Source organism: Manis pentadactyla, chromosome 6 (assembly GCF_030020395.1).
Source record: "Manis pentadactyla isolate mManPen7 chromosome 6, mManPen7.hap1, whole genome shotgun sequence".
NCBI classification, from domain to species: domain Eukaryota; kingdom Metazoa; phylum Chordata; class Mammalia; order Pholidota; family Manidae; genus Manis; species Manis pentadactyla.
This window is the reverse complement of record NC_080024.1, coordinates 96,442,149-96,462,005: the sequence shown is the minus strand read 5'-3', so window position 1 is coordinate 96,462,005 and position 19,857 is coordinate 96,442,149. Positions and strand designations below refer to the sequence as shown.

At 40.2% G+C, this 19,857-nt stretch overlaps 1 protein-coding gene across 5 annotated transcripts in view; it reads right to left on the bottom strand.

Moving 5' to 3' along the window:
* NOL4 (nucleolar protein 4) overlaps window positions 1-19,857 on the bottom strand; it is a 353,984-nt gene that overhangs the window by 92,168 nt on the left and 241,959 nt on the right. For 3 of the 5 annotated variants that reach the window (XM_036885429.2, XM_057503970.1, XM_057503971.1), the window contains exons 7-9: window positions 18,745-18,915; window positions 17,840-18,031; window positions 3,210-3,323 (exon numbers count right to left, since the gene is read on the bottom strand). In XM_036885429.2, coding sequence (XP_036741324.2) covers window positions 3,210-3,323; window positions 17,840-18,031; window positions 18,745-18,915 — 477 coding nt within the window. The remainder of the gene's footprint in view (window positions 1-3,209; window positions 3,324-17,839; window positions 18,032-18,744; window positions 18,916-19,857) is intronic. The other 2 variants (XM_057503972.1, XM_036885440.2) reach the window with 1 other exon arrangement.

The following is a 19,857-nucleotide window of genomic DNA, read 5'->3' as shown; positions in this document are numbered from 1 at the left end:
TAAATTGTCTAGTTTTTGGACTTTATGTATGTACAGAAAGGCAGGGGCACAATGACCAATCCCTGAAATGGCAAATCCTAGGAATTGTGAGTAGGGTTAAGAATGCACACAGAAAGGCTGATCTAACTGCCGACACCCAAAAGACCTCTGGTTGCCTCTGCCTGGGCAAAGAGGGTTTAGGTCCCATGAGGGGACAGCATCCCTGTCTCCATGCTCTGCTGGGAAGTGCAAGGTCACTGGGTAGAAGCCTTTGTGTGGCACGCCTAATGACATCTACAGAATTCATAATAAGAAGAAATAGTTTAGATATTTAACAGTGCATGACGCATATCCCAGATGAGGTGAAGCACTTTGGGAAGTTTATAGCATTTTGAAGCTAATAAGGTTATAAACTTTTGAGACAGACACATTCTGTTTGGAGTAACTTACTGAAGAAACCTGGTCTGCTAGATGTGGAAGATGGCAAAAATCTTTGTGAATAAAGCAGGCTGCTTTCCAACAGAAAACTGCCCTGTCAAAAACTTTACAAGCAGCAGCATAAATTATATGAGTCCAAAGAGTTTGCTCTGGGACATGGGTTTTTTGCTCAATGAACATCATCAATGGAAAGTATACGACTATGGAGAGACCTCGAGTGTCAGCTCCACGTGATACGGGCTCAGAGGTCTCTGACTGCCCAAACAGCTGGGTGATCTTGGATAAATCACCCCACTTCTCTGAGCTTCAGTTTCCTCATTTGTAAATAAGAATAATAATGCCTATTCTCATGGGGTTGAGAATATTAAATGAAAAAAATGTTAGTTAAGACTTTATTAGGTTTCAAATAAATCATAGAATGTCTATTTTTTTCCATTTCTTTCATATCCCTCATGAATCCCAAGCCCACTGAACCTTTGTAGGGCCTGGAAAGAACAGCCTATGTGGGGATGAGATTGGACTCCCCCATTCCCAGGTGGCAGGTCCTTGCAATAAATGACCACAATGTATGAAGACATTTAAAAGGAAACGGTTGAAAGGGGAAGGAGTGTCAAGGACCCCGGGCCCCCACCCATTCTAGTCCCTGCTCCCCGGACAGCTGTAACAAGTCACACTCACTACTGCAGTTTTTCTTCGATGTGTGGCAATTCCAGGAAGAAAGCCTGAGATCAATTTAAAGATTGTCAAAATGATCACAGCTTCTGACAGTAGGAACGTCTATTAGATATTTAATACTGGGGGTGGGATTTTCCTGCCGTTTGAGCTATTCAAGTGAATGGCGAATATGGTGTATCACTAACCATATATAAACTTATTAAATGCACTATGCCTTTATCTGCATTGCATTATTAAATTCCCAAAGTATATCTATGAATTTGAAGTCTGTATCCCCCATTTTCTGGGTGGGGACAACAGTGGTTAAGTAACTGGACCAAACACTGGCATGAAACCAGCTCTGGAAGATGCTGTGGGTGACATCATGGGTGGAGCACAACCACACTCAGTCCTCTCGTTTTCAGAGAGGTTCTACACGACTGATACTAACACTGGATATGGTAGAGTGTAGACCTGGTGGCATCTGGGAGGACAGGCTGGCAAGCAGCCTGTGTGATTCCAGAATTCTAACATTCCAGTTTCTAGAAGCATCATCTCGCAAGTAGACTTGGTCTGACTTCAAAACTCCTTTATCTAACTAGTACTATTAATGCCTCTTTCTAGTTTACTGACACCAGTGAGGGGATAGAAAGGCCAGAACATCAGCCAATGCCTTTTTCAGGCTGAATCCCGGGTGTTCACTGCATGCCAGGCGAGTGCTCTGTGCCCAGTGCAGACCTGTCCCCTCGGGTCCTCGCTGCTGCAGGTTAGTGTTGCTGTCGCTGGGACTGTGCACACAGGCAATAGGCACAGAGGACAAACAAATTTCTGACAGTCCCAGTTAGTAAGGGTGGAGCTGAGATCAAACTAGGTACATTTAACTCCAGAATGTGCTGCCATAATCACAATGCTAGGTGGTATTTTATGTAGTATGATAACTCATTCTAAGTAAGATAAACTGCCGAGTTACAGTAATGATGGAAAGTCTCTGCTGAGGATACATATATGTGACTAAATGCTGTTGACCAAGATAATTAGTAAAGTCAAAATCAGCATTTTCCTATACATTATCTGAGGCTAATACTGTATTTTTCATTTAACTAAAAGCTTCATATCTTCATTATTTAGAATTACTAATGCATGCCATAATAATAATAAACATAAAATTTAGAAGTGCCATTCTGAAACATTTTTAGATATTCTAAGTCTGGAACAGAAAAACATTATTTCTATTTTCTTGGAACCTCATTGGCTTAGGGAAAACAAAGTTAGACTAACGATTTAGTCTTCTCATCCCAACCTCAACTAGAAATACGAAGGACCCACATCATTTGTTGTCAAGAGTCTGAAATCGGAATACACCATCTGTATCACAATTCAGTTCTTCATTATGGATAACTAAGAAAGAGGGCTAGACAGAAAAAGAAAACAAAGACATTCCAGCCATGAGAAGGGAGATGGATGCAGACAAACTAAGGGACAAACAGAGATGTCAGGGCACAATAATCACTACACACGTTGACCTAACAGGCAGATGGGCTTAGAAGATAGACGTGGAAAGGTGACACTTGATGGCTGTACAGTAAATGATTCATTAATGAGGAATCCCAGGACACAGATTTTCATTATTTTATATCCCCATTTTATAGCATTCTAGTTTTTCAAAGTCATGCTGGGTTTTCACCATTCTGTGACATTTAGAAGCAAACTGGAGGAAATTAGAGACAGCTTCATTCTCATCATTCAGAAGGAGCACAGTCAAGCCACAATCATCAACAATCGATAAATCTACAAAATGATTGTAAATGATCAGTGAGAATCTCTTATTTAAACAGTAGTTAGCCTTCAAATTGGACACTACATAGAATTGCAACTCATTAATTCTACAATTGTCCATGTTTTACCACAGAAAATTTTTGTCATGGATCTCTAATGGTCTCGTGAACATGCATTCTCAAGTTTAAATGCATAAAGTCAAAAACTATATCCTTGTGTACTTCAAAATCCATTCAAGAGTTTTTGCTTTTCTTCAGAAATCAGACTGAGTTAACATTACTTGATAAGGTTAGTGTGCCCCAGACACGAGGCCTGGTCCCTGTGGTCCGCCTGGGGTGCCCTCCACCCCGAGGCCCCGGTACCTGCGGTCTTTCCAGGCGCACCCTCTTGGCGGCATTTCTGCTCTCACTCTCACAGGCTGAAGCCAAGATGCTCTCTGCGACTGCTGAAGTGAGGTGGGAGGGAATAGGCCGAGACTAAAAAGAAGAGAGAAACATGGAAGAATTGTTAACAGCATCACTAACAGACCAAGGCTATCTCAAAGAGCTCACAGGATGTGTGGGAGTATCCTCTTATTTCAACTGAACTTATTCCAGTAAAAAGAGGAAGTGGAAATCGCACAGATGAAAAATGAACGCCAGTCAGAGGGTCAGGCTGGAGTGGCCAGTCCATAGCTCATCCCATAGCTCAGGGTCACAGGCACCACATCTGGGCCATTGGGCTGGAGCGTGAACAGGCAAACTGCTGACTAGGCTTTGCAAATAGAACAACCTCTTTAATTCTTTTATAATACACGAGAATGCACAAGAAAACACAATAAAACAAGAGGCAGGGCTAAAACACAGCTGGAAAAACAGACATGCAGACAGTGTCAGGAACAACAGACAGACAGTGTTTAGGAACAACCTAAATATGAAACACTACGAATATTTATGGTCTATGTTGTGACATGATGTGATTAAAGTCCTCTAAAAAAATACTCTAGTTAAAATACAAATGAAGATGTTAGTCCTAGAACAATTTTGATAAAACAAAAGTTCAATGTTTTAGATGTGAGATGTGTATCTACATGATTTATAAAATGTGAGTCAGTATTATTAATTTAATAGGTACTTGTTGGAAATCCATCTTCTATGTAACCCATAGAAATTAATTAAACCTACAACTAAGCTCCTAATTTACTACAAATTGTTTGCAACTTGCCATACTGTGTGAAAATCACAAAAGTTTTCCACTCTATTTCCCATAATTACATGCAAAATCATCTAATTGAAAGATGAAATAGTTAATGATATTGAACAGTATTTTTAATGAAGATAAGCAAATGATTAGAAATAATATAGAAATTAAACCAGATGAGTTGCAAAAATATGAAGTACAAATTTAAGTGTGTTTGGGAATCTAGCCTATCTATAACAGCATGCTACCTTAGTGCGTTTGAAGCCTCCGTCTACAATATGTATGGATGCCATGCGCGGAAGCCTCTGAGCTGACGGAGATCGTTCAGTTCGGGAGGGAGGGTAAATGAATATGAACCTGCCTTAATGAGACTTGATTCACTTTGCTAACTCTGGCATGTAAAATGTGCCATAGCAAATTCAACCATAGGGTTTATGTCTCAAGAAATACTGCAGAACAGTTCATTCAGACCACAGTGTTTTAATAGGTCCTCCTCAGCGGAGTTTGTGCAGTGAATAAAGAGACCAGGCTCTGACCTTCCTTGAACTAGGACGCCATTGCTATAGCTGTCTGAGTCCACCTCCTCCACAGGAAAACAACAAGTGCCATCTCCTCTGGCTGGCTAACCCCATGATATGTCTGAAAAGATGGCCAGGCAACTTTGGCCATAAAGCATCGGGGCATTTGGAATACTATTTTTGCAAAAGAAAGAGAAGAGAGGTGGTAGGAAATGCTGCAGCATTTGGAGACCGTGGAAAGCCGGGGCTGAGTGTTGGGAACAGAGAGGAGTGTGTTATTTGCCAATAAAATGAGGCAAAATGTCATGGATGTAAATGCAGTTTCAAAGTTCATGTTGCTTGTTCATTTCATTTGCACATCACTGGGTGTGGTCTAGAGCCTAGCTCAGACACAAAACTATAGACAGCTACAAAATGAATATCTCATTAAAGGGCGGCCACAGCTGACTCAAGATTATAATCTAAATCCCATGGGAATTAGATACTCAATGTTCTTTTCAACTGAATTATGTTTTGAAACAAAGGTGTTATAGGGCAAATTGGAATAAGAACATTACACTATGAAAAGAGGAAATTTATTTGATTGTGACTAGCATTATTCAAATTGAAATGAGAGACCACACCACTATAAGCTACATTACTAGACCCTTCCTTCATCTGGTTCTTGGGACAGAATTAGCAGCCTCTTATCTTGATACAGTTACCGATCGCTAGATGACATTCAGAGAAATGGGTTCTGTTCTTCATTCTCTTTATTTTTCCTTCTTTATTGAGTATCTCCACTCAGAATTAGGAATATATAAAGCCAGGGAACTTTATTAAGCTGGTTAAATTGCAGTAATAAATCTACACCTTCCTTAAATGCATAGAAGTTTGTTGAACAGAGAAAACAAAGGCAAAATATCTCTTTAAATAAAATTAGTTAGTAGCATTTCCTTTCAGGCTTTTTACTTTTTAAAAGCAAAAAGGGAAATAATTTATTAGAACAGTAGAAGTCAGTATGCATGATAATATGTGTAATTTCCTTTTCAGAGAAAATAACAGAGCATTAGGTCTTCCCATAATAAATAAAATCGGTCTCAGAAACTAGAGTAGCATCCTGGCTGAATGGAGTGAGGTCATGTGGAAGGTCACTAGGTAAACTACTATTTCAAGATTTGGGAGTAAAATCAACTTCAAGATAAAGCAGTCCTGCACTTTTTCCTATTATGTGGAGAAAATTTAGTGGAAGCAAGCAAAGGACATATCAACACAGCCAGTAGGCAAATCGTGTGATTCTGAAAATGCAGTTGTTGCTGTTCTGAGTTTATTGTAGAATCGTAATTGGGCAACTGCAAATGGCTATAGAAGTCATTCAGTCTCTTCTCTAAAATTTGAAGAAACTGAAACCCAAATGGGTTAAGTGATTCGCCAAATGACAAACTGAGCTTGATACAGATGCAGGCTTCATGTCTACCTGATTCCCAAGCCTTTCAGTATTCTGAATTCTGTTGTACACTTAGTACTTTTACAGAATTTATCATTAGTAATATAAAATATTCTAGAAAAAATCCTCACATACATACACTACAGTAAACAACTGAAAAGCAGACCAAAGATAGTCCTTTACATGTATGTGTTGCAGTAATGATACTGATTCAAACTCACTGGGGAGAAGGGCAGAATGAATACATAAAACCTGTATTACAGTCTACAGACTATATATGTATTTTTCAAAGAATTTATTACCTCTTAATAAAATATGTGCCTCCAAGTAGAAAACCAGTGTTACCCTAATTTTAAGATAAATATTAATAATAATACCCAATTCATATTGAGTGCTTAAGATGTACAAGAAATAATACAAAAAAAGCTTGGATTCACTATCCAGTTCAGTCTTCCAAACAATGCCTGAGAAAAGTACTTATATTACTAATATTTTAGAGAAAAACAAATTGAAATTCTGAAGGTTATAAAACTGGCCCAAGATCACACAGCTACATATTTGGAAACACCTGGGTTCATATCTAATTCTGATGATAAACTGGGAATAATTCCTAGTAAAGAATCATTCTCAATTTATAACGAAGGCCTCAGTGGGCTTAAATAAAGCTAGAACTGTTAAATACTATGCATCCCTGCAGAGGAATCCATTTTACGGCTAACTCCATTTTGTATTTAAACAAAGAATATATTAGGACCTCCCTATACTTCTCCTCTTAAAGTGACTGAAATTCTCATATATTTTCCTATTAATTCTTCAAAACTTTTCATTAACACAAAGATAAAATTTAACTTATCTAAGTTCTGCCACATGTTCTAAATGGATACAATCTAAATTCATAAGATTTTCATGTTGGAGAAACTGGAAGTGCTAAGAAATAAGTGTACATGAAATGTTAGAAAGCTTAATTTCATGCCCAAAATGAGAATGAGGAGGCAGGAAGAGAAATTCTTTTTCCTGTGAGGCAATCCTGCTAAAATTCCCCTTGGTTCTAATACTGATGAGCGAATAATAAACATCAATGCTCCTCAATACATGCAGAGCTCAGTTACCTGCACCTGGTTATACAGAACTAAACAAGAGTCTTCTGCTTTGTTTTCCTTTGTAATTTGGCTCTTATCTATTTCATAGCTCAAAAGTAATAAGGAGAAGAAAATTAATCAATTTTGGTCCTTATAAAAGCAATTTTGTCACAGAGAAATTTAAAACTATTGTTTAGCATGAGTCCCAAGAACCATTCTCCCTGGGCCTCTCCTGCAGTGCCATTGAGAGCCGGGAGCCCATTCCACTGTCACTGAGCTAGGATCTTCCTGGCAGATGATCAGCAGTGTGTTAAGGGCTGTAGCCATGGATTCCAGCAGAAATGAGTACTGAAGATTCCCTCTTACATTAGTAAGAGGGGCCATAAAACACAAAAGTCCCCATCTAATAACTTGAGATAAGAATATTTTGACAAAAAAATCTCAAATGCAAGCAATTCAATAGACAGCTTATGAAAACCAACATGTCTCCCTTTGTTTGAATACAGCTCAATAAATATACTATTTGGCATATATCTTTGAAGATTTTAAAATAAGATCCTGAAATGTATATATTCATACACTCTACATGATCTGTACCTAGACTTAAATATGTTACCATTTTTATCCCTGGAGATGAGATAATGCTAACGTCCCCCCACCAATTATCTCTTCATAATTAACTGTCACTCTCAATTGGGATGAATTGATCTTTCCCCAGCACTGTTCTTATTGTAGTAATTATCTACACCCAAATCAGTGGTGGTGGTTTCATTAAACAGATGGCTCAAATGTCACATGGAGCTGTTGGAGTTTAAAAAGTCACATTTTAATTGGGGACTGGAGATGTGATTGCTGTTGGCACAATGTGAATGTGGCTTTTCTTATACACGCATATCAAACTACCACATCAACAAGCTATTCCATTTTTTGGTCTTAAAACTATAAACTGAACAATGTTAGTCTTCTGAACTTATGCTGTACCTTCAGGAGGCTGCCAAATGTTTTATGATTACAAAAAAGTAAGAAGAAATCTAGAATCTAAGATTCTGGCTCATGTTAATGCAGTAACACTGTGTCTAGATGGGAGTGTTTCATGGCTAAATCACATTTTAGACAAGTCCAGATTAGGAGCAACTCTGACATTCTCCCAATACTTTAGGTAGATTTTCAAAATAACTAAAGCAAATGGTTCAGTAGTCAGAGTTTAGGTGCGGTCCTTAATTAAGATTTTTTTCTTCCAATCTTGTTAGTTGATAAAAATACATAAATTAAGACTTCTGCAGCCTAGTTGATATCCTATCTCCCCAAAATGGTGTATTTGTGCATAAAGGGGTAATTGTTATGGGCTGTGCAGAAAGCTGCAGCTCTTGTGGGATCACCTACGGGTCAGGTAGCTCCACCTGCAGACGGCATTAGAATCAGGTAACAGTTTTGCAACTAAGTCAGACTGACCCAGACATTATGACACAACCAGTTGCTTGCAACCTGACTGCTTCTGTACCAGACATTTGCTTTAACACCCTGCCAGGTATCATTATTTCTACTTTTATAAATGACAAGACTGGATTTAGTCAGTTACGAATGAGAAAAATAATCTCCCTATCATGAGGCAGTTAAAATGCCATGAAGTACAGGAAGTCAATGATATGTTCACTTACTTATTCAACAAATACATTTAATGAGCACTTTCTCTCTTTAGGAACTGTGTCAAATCCAAAGATATGGAGATAAATGAAATCAATACTATTTCTGCCATCGCAGGGTTTATTTTACAAGCTAATACCTACCTAGCAGGTAGGGTATGATACACATGCAATAATGTACATATATTGTGTATTTACAAACTTTTCTCAGCAATTCTGAAATCCCAGTATTGTATAAACAAAGATTTTTCTGAAACTTGAGAAAAACCCAGTTGGCAGAAAAACTGGCCTGAGAATACTTGTAGTCTTACTTCTGTCTACTTTCTGTGAATATTTTTGTGTTTTGTGGCAGAATAATGTATTTGTATGTGGGATGTATTCTCAGACCCTGCTGTGAGTGTGTGCAATAAATGAATAGATAGTCTATCATGTTCCTAAAATCTTAAAAGTTCTGAATTCTGAACCACAGATGATACAAAATTTTAAATAAGAGCTGTGGATATGGACTGAAATAGCAGGTCAACTGTTCTTAACCCAGTCCTGTGTGGTTCTGTTGAAGACAGTAAGTGCCTCCCTGGCCTGCCTCGAGCCATATGACCCAGGCTTGGCCACTGCGGGGACTCATCTTTCTGTTCCCGGTGACCCATCCAAGATGGACGTGTGACCCAAAGAGGGCCAATTGGCTCTTCCGTGGGGCCGGGGACCTAGCGCTGGAATATTGCACTTGGATTGCACATTTTTCCAATAGAGGCTTAGAGCCGCTGAAGGCAACATTCCCTGCATGGCAAGGACCTGCGGGAGAGGCAGACGGATACACAGAAACGAGTGGTGAGGGGAGGGGCAGCAGCAGGCTGCTGACACCCAAGCCCGAGGATACGAGCCGGGCATGGATCCCTGGACTTCCTGGTTACCTGAGAAAATTCTCTTGGCGGATCTAAAGGGAGTTTTAAAATGTGTATTTAACAAAAATGCTAATTAGCTCTCATCTAGGCTTTGATTATAAATAATTAATTAATTATGAATTAATGATCGGTAATTTGACCTTAATTTTAGGACATTTTTATTGGCCTTTAATAATGATCTTTCACAAATATATGAAGAATTAAAAAGTCTTATATTTGACAATTAGAATCCCAGTTTACCTGACGCCATCTGATGTCACCTCTGAATGAGACAAGAAAAATCAGATGTTTGACTGAAACGATCGAGTAGCTGCTGACTTAGATCTCCACCAGGAAACATCTTTTAATTCTGAAAATAAGTGACTATATTCTTATGATTTTTGTGGATGATGGCATCTTTTACCCTAAGAGTTAGTGTGTGAAACCTAAAGCTATACACAAATTCTACTCATATAATTAATATCACTACACCTATCACTAATTAGAGGAAGATATTTTGAAAATAGTGTTTAAGAGTTAAAAAGAGAGTTAAAATTAAATGTTTTATGTCTGTCTTCTTTAGGGTGGAAAATCTCCCTAAAGATTTCAAATATATTGAGCTAGATTTTTAGTAAGCAAGTAGCTTCTAAAATTGAAATAGCAACTACAGAATACTGTGAAACACACACACCAACAGAAATCAGCTTATCTTTCAACTAATTTCTACCACAACGTAACACGTTAGTAAATGTCCGTTCATTCACTCAGCTTCCATTCATCAGTTCTGATCCAGTCGAACCGAACACTGAGCAGCTTTCATGAGCACCTGCGCACACGTGCAGGACACCACGGGTGATACAGAGACGGACGGGCCAAGCAGCAGAGTATTCGCGGAGCATAGCGCGGCGTCAGGGAGCCGAGGCCCATAGATGCGAGACAGTAAGGGAAGGCAGGACGAAAGACTAGGAAAGGATGCGCCACAAAGTGCAACTGGCACACAGAAGAGAGAGAGATTTAAGACTTCTCTTAGCTAGAAATGAGGGTCAAATAGATAAACACATACTCGATTCAGTCCTTCAAGTGGTCAAAAGATTGAGGCTGTGAGGGTTTTGGGTAAAGGGTGTGTGTGGAGTGCATTTCAGCTCAGGTTGCATTTCCTCCATGTTCCTTAAGCTCCAGGTACCAGGATGCAGGAGTTTTTACATTTGTTAGCTACTGTTGGTTTCCACACATAATTTAAGTGCTATTTGTTTCCATTTTTTCCATAAAGAAGCTGAAGCTCAGAGATACAAGGTCTACAGGTAACCAGCAAAGCCTGGGTAGGGACTGAGATCCACTGGCCATTCAGGGTGCTTTTCTTCAGATTTCTCATCAATGCTGCTAATTTTCCATTGTTTCCTTCAGGGTTCAATGTCCCTTTTCTTAGAGGACATTTTAATGCATCTGTAGACATAGCCTGTGAGTGGGAACCCCAGGATTCGTCTGAAGCACCTCTTTCTCCCTCACTCCAGAAGTAGAGTTTAGCTGGGATTTGATTTGTAGATTAAAAGTAGTTTCTCTAAAAAGACCTGAAGACTTCTTTTCTTTGGTACCTTTATGACTGTTTTCTGACATCTCCCTTGAGCACAAGAAGTGTGCTCATTCTGTGTCTCTGTTTCAGACAATCTCTTGTTTCTTTCCAGTGACATTTAAGAATCTCTTGGGTCTGCTATAATTTTTCTATGAGCTTTGTAGGTGCAACTCTGGTGATGAAATGCCTGCTCATCTCATGCCCTAGAAATCTCCTTTTCTTTTGACTTAACTAGGTGCTTAAGGAAATTGCTATTCTTTATTCAGGATTTGTATTTTTGTAGTGGGAAGGTGGTGGGGGTAGGGGGGGTCACCACAGGGTGAAGGTCAACAGCTTGCTAAAACCACAAGATCCACTGAGGAGCAACCCTGACGACTGTTGGCTACATGGCTATGTTCCTTATGCTCTGGTTACTCTCCAGCTTTGATACATTTAGCGAATCATGAGAATATTGTACCCACAATTCCTGAATCAGGAAAAAATCAGGGTACCAAGAGAGCTGAGGTATACCCACTGAGGGAAGGAGACTGCCCACGTGGAGTGCTGAGCTGCTGCAGGAAATGACCAAACGCATTGAGAGACAGGGTCGACAGGGGCCAGACCACACGCACAACATTCTTTATAAATCATTACATAAAGTACCCTAGATTACATGCAAAAAATTCTTTATAAATTGTTATATAAAGTACCCCCAAAGCCCTTTCTTTAGAAAAATGGGGACTCAGAAACACCACACACAATGGTACAGCAATTGAACTAAGCCAAGAATTGACTCTAGGTTCCTCAGTTTCAGAAGGCCATATTCTAACGTGTTAGGATAAGAAATTCAGGATTTGTTCAGAGGCCTGACATGACTAGAGCTGGAGCTGGGGAAGACGGTCCAGGAGCAAAGGCAGATTTTTCGTGAAGCCCAAGAAATTTGGACAGCAGGGTCCCGGGACTGGTCAGGGCTCTGGAGCTTTGGATTTTGTAAACATTCCAGGTAGGGAAGCCAAATTAAAGTCAGAAAGTATTTATGTATAAGTGTGTCTGAGACTCATTCAAAGAGGTAGCAGAAGAAAGGGTCTGAATCTTCAAGACCTCCTTTTTTTAAGATTTTTGTTTGTGGGGTCTTTTCTAAGTGTAAATAGATATCCTTCTGCCTAATTTTCCACTCCATTTGTACTAGGCTTATTCTTGTAAAAGGCTCCAAATTTTATGTTCTGTCCCTGCCTGGGAAGAGAAGGTAGGAGGTATGAGCTGGATGGAGGGGGTCGAGTTGGAAGGCTAATGCCGGAGTATCGGTGTGAGGTGTGGATTGCCAGACACGAAATGGCAGCACAGACCTATAGGACTGATTTGGGAGACACAGCAAAGGAAGAATTCCCAAATTCAGTGGGTAGCAGGGCACAAGCCATAAGTGTAAGAAAAAATCCAGTCTCAGCCCCAGCATGTGGACTCTGGAGTTAACGGCAATGCGGCGCCAACACCGGAAAGCAGCAAGTCAAGAGCCTCTCTGCTGGGGACCTGGTGGACGATGTGGGGGATGAGTGGGCGGAGCAGGTGACAGGGAATACAGAGTCCAGTGAGGATGCAACAGCTCATCTTCTAAGCGTCTGGACGGCCTCTGGACTACACCCCAAGCCTTGTAGGGGTCTGGGATTCTCCTCTGCGCGTAGAGTGCTGTGCCGAGGGGCGGACACCCGCAGCTGAGCACAGCTGTGCATGCCTAAGGCCAGAATCTCAGCCAGTGCCCAAAGCAGGGAAAGGCAAATGAGGAAGATAAACAACCAGAGTCACAAGAGAATGGGAGTGGCCCGAGGGTGCGACTTTTGGATTTGGTGCAAAGGTCATGGTGTGAGCTCCCTGAGAACTAACCCAAGGGAATGGCGAGAGCCGAGTCTGACCACGAGGGCCACGAGGGAGGTGCCGACAGGAGGGACTCGCAGTATAAAATAGTCTTTCAAGAATCGGGGCAAACAAAATGGACACAGATTGTGGAAGAGGAGTTACAAGATTAAGTATTTTCTTGGAATCTGGGGACTTTTTTTAAAGCGTAAGAGAAGGAATTTTCCTCCTTCAGTGAAAAGGGAAAGTTAAAAGTGCGAGTCAGGTGGTTGCTGAAGACATTCTGAAGGAGGCTGAGTGACAGGAGCCGGGCGGCCAGGCTCCTGGGGCAGCGGGCGCGGGGCCGCCTCTGTGGGCGCCGCAGGGCGCCCTCCCGGTGCAGAGGTTCCGATGCCGGCTCTCTGAGTGGTTACTGAGACTAAGGCACATCCGTGCTAATAAGGGCCACACTGAGAAAGTGAAACAAATGACGGGTAAGGGCAGAAATTAACATTTTTAAGGAGGTACTAGAGTATGTAATAAGAAGAAATGCTTTAAGTAAGGAACTCAGAGGAGGGCATCAAAGTATCCTGGAGATGGGCACGGTGACATTGACGAAAGAGACGCAGAAACTGGTGGAAGCTCAGTAAAATGTGTTTACTAATTAGCATAATTAAGTTAATTGTTCACAAAGAGCAACAGATTGTGTCCTAGTTGCGTGAAGAGTCACATGAATAGTAATGGTGCAGGTATTAGAACTTTTAACCAAGAACTTGAATGAAGGGATGGGTATATTTCTAGTCAAATTTTAGTTTGACTAAGCACTTAACTTAATTTTTCATAATATCTCTATTTGTCAAAAAAAACCCCAGCAAGTGTCACTGTAGCTTTTGCAATGCTTACAATGTCAGAGAAGCTGACTTGAAAACGAATTCAGATCCCTCTACTCTGTTCTGCAATAGGCAAATAGAGGCAAGTGATGTGATTAGTCAAAGTCCCTCAAAATATGTGCTTTGCCCCAAACACTAAATATTTATTTTCTGATGAAAGAACTGTGAGATCAGAAAGCCAGATACCAAAATTACTGAGGAGGGTTCTACAGGATGCAACTAAAATGAAAGACTATGAATAAAGAACTTAGAAGATGGTATGAAAGTATGTATGGTGTTTTCATAATTAGATTATTTACAGATATGTTTTTAAATTTATGTCTTACTTTTTCTGAAAAATAGATCTCAGAGCCACGAAGAAAATATGTGCCCTAAGATAAAGTACACAAACGGGTAACCGGGACCTTAGAAAGACTGGCTCTGAACTTCCTGGCATCATGGCACAAAAGTGAACTTACTGACTTGCATCGTCCCAGTAATGAGAAAATTGTAAAGCACTCTATTTCCACAGGAGACACAAATATTTTTTTTCTTGCATTACACTCTAAATTTCTGAAATAAGTTAACTTGTGACCTAGTGGACAACATCCTTGACAAAATTTTACAAAAAATCACACAGACTTATTGCTTCAAACAAACACAGTTAATCATATAATATTTAAAAACTAAGTAGGTAATTTTTCAAGAGGTTGAGTTCACTGAATTAAAATATCTAGGTTACTTGACCTAACACAGTGTAAGTGTCAAAATTCAAGATACAGGAAGAATGATGGACTGTGAGTCTCCCAGACTGTCTCCCTTAACATTTTCACTTGAGTTTCATAAACAAACAAACATGTAAACATGTGCAGCATGCAGAAGAGTCTCTAACAATGCAAATGTGGAAAACAAAAGAGAAATCTTATCACAAAAGACAGACTATTTTATTCTCAGGTGCGAAGCAAAACCCCACTTTGTGCATAAAGCTTTGTTTTTAGGATCTTTTATAGATGCTCTTGAATTAGAGATCAGAAGAAATACATTTCTTTCCTGGAAAAATCACAGATGTTCTTCAGAAAAGTAGCCAAAATAATTTGAGAGTCAAAGCTGCAGAGTAGAATCAATAAAAATTTGATACATTTGTCTAAGGATTAACTTAATGACTGCTTAGCTCAGTTGTTAAAATGTAGTGAAAACTAAGCCCTCTGCACACTTACGAGGTTTAATTTTCATGAAACATGCCCTTTTACGTTCAACTCTGAGGGTTTATGGTTTGAGATGATCAGTAACAGTGAACTGATTAAAATTTGAAGAAAAGTATCATAATTTAGTTATTCTACTTCATGCATTTTAAAGACTCTTTGGAGGGATGACATGAAATTCCGGCTGCTTAAGCAATCAAGATATGTGGGGTTTTGATAATTCCAGTGAAATATGAATGCATAAATACATACTCAAGATGCATTCAGTGAAGTAACTAAAAGTATTTGGATAGGCATATAAATTCTCAAGGGATAGTGTAGAATAATTAAACATGAGTAGATTTTGTATGAATGACAGCACAAAATTAATAAAAGTGAAAGTCAACATACTCAATACTATATATGTTCTAATATATGTTATGATAAACAACTATGGAAATATCTCTTTCAAGTTCTCAAAGTGAACAGGAATATTTTGTGTTTCCCTCTACTTAAGGGGTCTCCTGGCTTAAATGCCCAAGCAACCAGGAGAGCTGAGCTTATGGAATATGACACTTTCATTCGATGACATGGAACCCCTACCAGACAATCCTGCTCTTGATGATTCCATTCTACAAATACACTAGAAACCTCTTTTGGCTGCCTTCTTGACTTGTTGAGTACTGCAGAATACTTTGAGTGCAAAAACAACCGCAAACTGAAAATGATACATTTTCTTCATATCTACCTACATAGAACATAATAGAAGAATGAATTTTTGTTTAATGTTTCCATTAAAAAAAAAACTATGGATATTATCTAACATCAAATTTTAGAATTAGAGGGAAAAAATATTCATGTACAATATTTAGTACATGAATTATCCTAATCACTCCCTTTCCTCTGCTCTGGATCATTGTTCAAAATGACACTCAATCCTCTCCACGCTGCATGACAACAAAGTGATGCATAAACAAGGCCCAGTCCCAAGTGTCATGTCGATGGTGGAACATTACTGAGTAAAGGATAAAAACAGGACTGACCTATGATATCAATTCTTAATCCATGTTATTCAACATCCAATTATATTAGGCCTTGAATTATTACTTAAGTGTTTCACTTAGCAGAACTCATCCCCTCAATGATCATAATGATCAGGGAACATGTCATATCTTCCTACTGAACAGGTCAGACATCTGTTGTAGTTCTCCTTACTTTGTATAATTTAATGTACAATATTAAATAAATGAACAAATGAAATAATGAAAATTTTTCAATTTCTTTACAGCATATTTCCTTCAAGATTAGTTTTTAAACTACCTGATTTTGAGTTGGTCAACTTTGTCTCCTGGCCTATACACAGCACAAGGTTTACAATAAATATTTATCCACATTGAAATAAACATATATAATTAATGAAAAAACTCAGTGTTTTTGAGTGTCTCAGATATGCCTTAGAGAAACTAAGAATTCTACACATTTTTTTCTCTTAAAGAATGATCAATGGAAAAGAAAACAAATTTTACCAAAGAGAAGAATCTTCAAATAAGATTAAAGTATTTGAAGTAATAGTAATGCCTGATGCTGGTAAAATAAAAATCATGACATTACCTTTATTGTTACTGAAAGAGGAAAGTACGTACTCTACATTGAACTCTGAATGGGACATACTTAGCTTCAAGTGGAATTTTACATCAACTGCTAAGGGGTCCTGAACTTAATGTCAATGCCAGGGTTCTGGGCTTTAACATCTGTCAAGATACCTTTTTTGTCTATCATCTCTTTCCTACTGGGTAGGCGATAATTTTTAGATAATTCAATAATGGGGAAAATAGTTTTATTTCCTTCAAGTAATCTCTTATATTCATTATCATCTAGGCAGATGGCTTCTCTATAAGTAAGTCACTTTTCTTTCAAAAAATATCGAAGATATTTTTACAAGACAATGTAGAAAACTTCAGTAGTAGACAGTGGATTTGTTAGTTTTGCTGTTTCATTGATATCTAAAAAACTATTTCTCACGTATGATATACTCTGAAGCCTCTCCTCTCTATACCAACTCCTGCCCTATCACACCTAATAAATTAGAGGCACAGATCTCAAACTTTAACAGTCTTGGCTTTTATGGAGCCAAGAGAAAAAAAATGGTCTCAGAAGTTTTCTGATACATTTCTGCTCACATACATAAAAACAAAGAGATTTAAAAAACTACATCGTAAATATATGCACTATTTCTGGGTGTAACAGTTGCAGCAAGGTGAAATAGAATGAAGTTCAAAAACACCACTATCTGCCTTCCAGCCCTAAGTGTAGGATGCGGGCGTCAGCTCCTCCACTGCCAGCCCGTGCACGGGCCACGCAGAGTGCAGTGCAGCCAGTCCGCCACACGAGGGCTTCTGCTCCCTGACCCTCTGTTTCAGGGCTTGGTATGGGTTTCACTGGCTCGAAAACGTCTTTGCTTGGATGGACCCACTCATGGCCTTCGGTTCCCGCCCGCAGCGCCCGGGGCGCCCAGGTCTGGACGGCACGGACCCCTCTCTGCAGTGGCAGCGAGCACCGCACACAAACGACGAGCGGGTTCCCACGGGCATGACTCCAGCTCCCCCGTCTGCAGCAGGGGCCCGGAGGCACAGGCCTCACACGCCTTCTTTACTGAGTGAACAGAGAGGGCAAATGCTTCAGAAGATGAGAAGGGGAAGGGGGAAACAAACAAGCAGACAAACCCCTCTGACCTGACATCATGGGAAAATAAAAAGGACACTAAGATGGAAAAAACAACGTGCCATGGGTTACACAGGGGTCTGATGGGGTCCAGGGCTGCGTTTCAGTTCAAGACTCACCATCTCAAAACCACTTCGTTTCATCCGCCTGCAGGACTTGAGGTAAGTCCGAATGCGCTTTCTGGCGCGCTCCTGGTACTCAGGGAACTGCCGCCTGCATGAGTCAATGATAGCCTGGATCTTTTCTTTGGGCTGCTTAGAGATTGGGACCATTCGGTCCAAGTTTTCATCTACAAACAGCCTGACAAACATCTGTTGGCAAGAGGGAGACAGAGGAGAAGGGTTTGGAGGGCGGCTCTCTGCTGCCCCTAGCTTCCTGTCTCGAATACCGATAGGAAAATATTCTTTTCTGGTTTATGCACTGGAGAACTTTGCAGTGGAAAGCCAGAAATTTCAAGCAAACACCCTTTAAAGACTTTATAAATGATTGGATAAAAACTAGAGAGAGAAAAAGAGAGAAAAGCAGACAGACAGACAGACAGACAGAGAAGTATAGACTATTGTGTAGAAAAAAATCAGGGAATAACAGTAGACTGACAATTAAGCACCCCATACAATTCTCTGTTCATGATAAATATGACTGTCACGTTGCTACGTTGCACAGGGTCCTAATCTCTGAAACAAAACAGCTGCCTTTTTGTCATGCATAATCAGATCAGCCGGGAGGCAGAAGAAATGACTGATGATGGGCATGCTCTTCCGAGGGATCAGCTGAGCCCCGGCACCCGCCAGGTGAGCATGCGCACTCACACGACACAACTCAGTTCTCAGCTCACATTCGGCTTTAAAACTCTAAACAAAACACAGCCATTCTGGTGTCTGGTTGGCAAAGAGTGTTTCATGTACTTTTTAAATCCTTATGTAAATTAAACAAACATGTCTCTAACATACCCACATTTACCAACAAGCAACAGCATGAAGTGAAGCGGTAAAACATCAGGCCGCCGGGAGTGTGCGGGACTCACATTGAAGGCCTTCAGCCGCTCGGCCTCCACGCCGTCCGTCTGGGTGGCGCCCTCAGCGCCAGCGCGGTCCTCCTCGTCCTCAGCGCCCCGGGGAAGAGAGGGGTCCTCGGCTCCGCGGTCCGCGCCCTCGTTTCTGCCCGAGTCGTAGCTCGAGTAGCTGTGTGCTGGAGACTGAAAAGACAGGGGGGGGGTCGGGCCTTTGAATTCACTGTACAAACCCACACATCTTGTTTTGCTTCACATTTCAACTGTTTCTCAAAAGCTTGCCTCAATGAGTTGATAACTCCAGTTGTGCCTATTTTAATTTAATTTAAATCAAAATTAAAATTAAATATAAAATTCACTTTCTCAGCCATGCCAGCCACAATTCATGTGCTGAATAACACAGAACACTTCCATCATTGTAGAAAGTTTTCCTGAATTTGGCTTTTCAAGAGCAATTACTGTTTCCACTCAATATTTATGTCAAAAAAAAGAAAGAAAAAAAAACGAAAAAGCAACCTGCAATAGATTTTGTACAAGAATTGCTGAGTCATATATTCTTAGAAACAGAAATGACTTCAGAGCTTAGTTGGCCCAACTGCATGAGTATCTGTTAAACAGATAGACAACAGAGTGGATGTATATATTGAATTAATTTATCCAACAAGAACTGTACATAATATTGGTACTAGGGTGCTGTTTACAAGGCAACGTGCTTTAAAACCACTTCGTAAATTGTCCTTGAGTCTTAAGATGGCATCTGATTTTGATTTAGATCAAAGGAGCCAGGTTTCTTTCTGATCATCTGTTAAGCACAGGGCGACCTGATACATAAAAGATCAGTGGCCAACAGGTTACCTGAGAGCCGTGTCGGCGAGCAGCCGTGGCCCTGCTGCGCCCCCTGCCCTCCTCAGTCAGCCCAGCACCCCTTCCCCTCAGTGACAACCCCTGCTCCGCCACACGACCTTTCCTACCCAGGTGTCTGCGCCCCAACTTTGCCTCTAGAAGAAAACTCGCCTGAGACTGATCAAGTGTGAATCCAACAGAGCCAACAGAATGGAAAGAGTGCAGAGAGCATCACCTGAGCATCTAGATTCAGGAGCGCCTGAAGTGAACCCATGGACCCTTCAG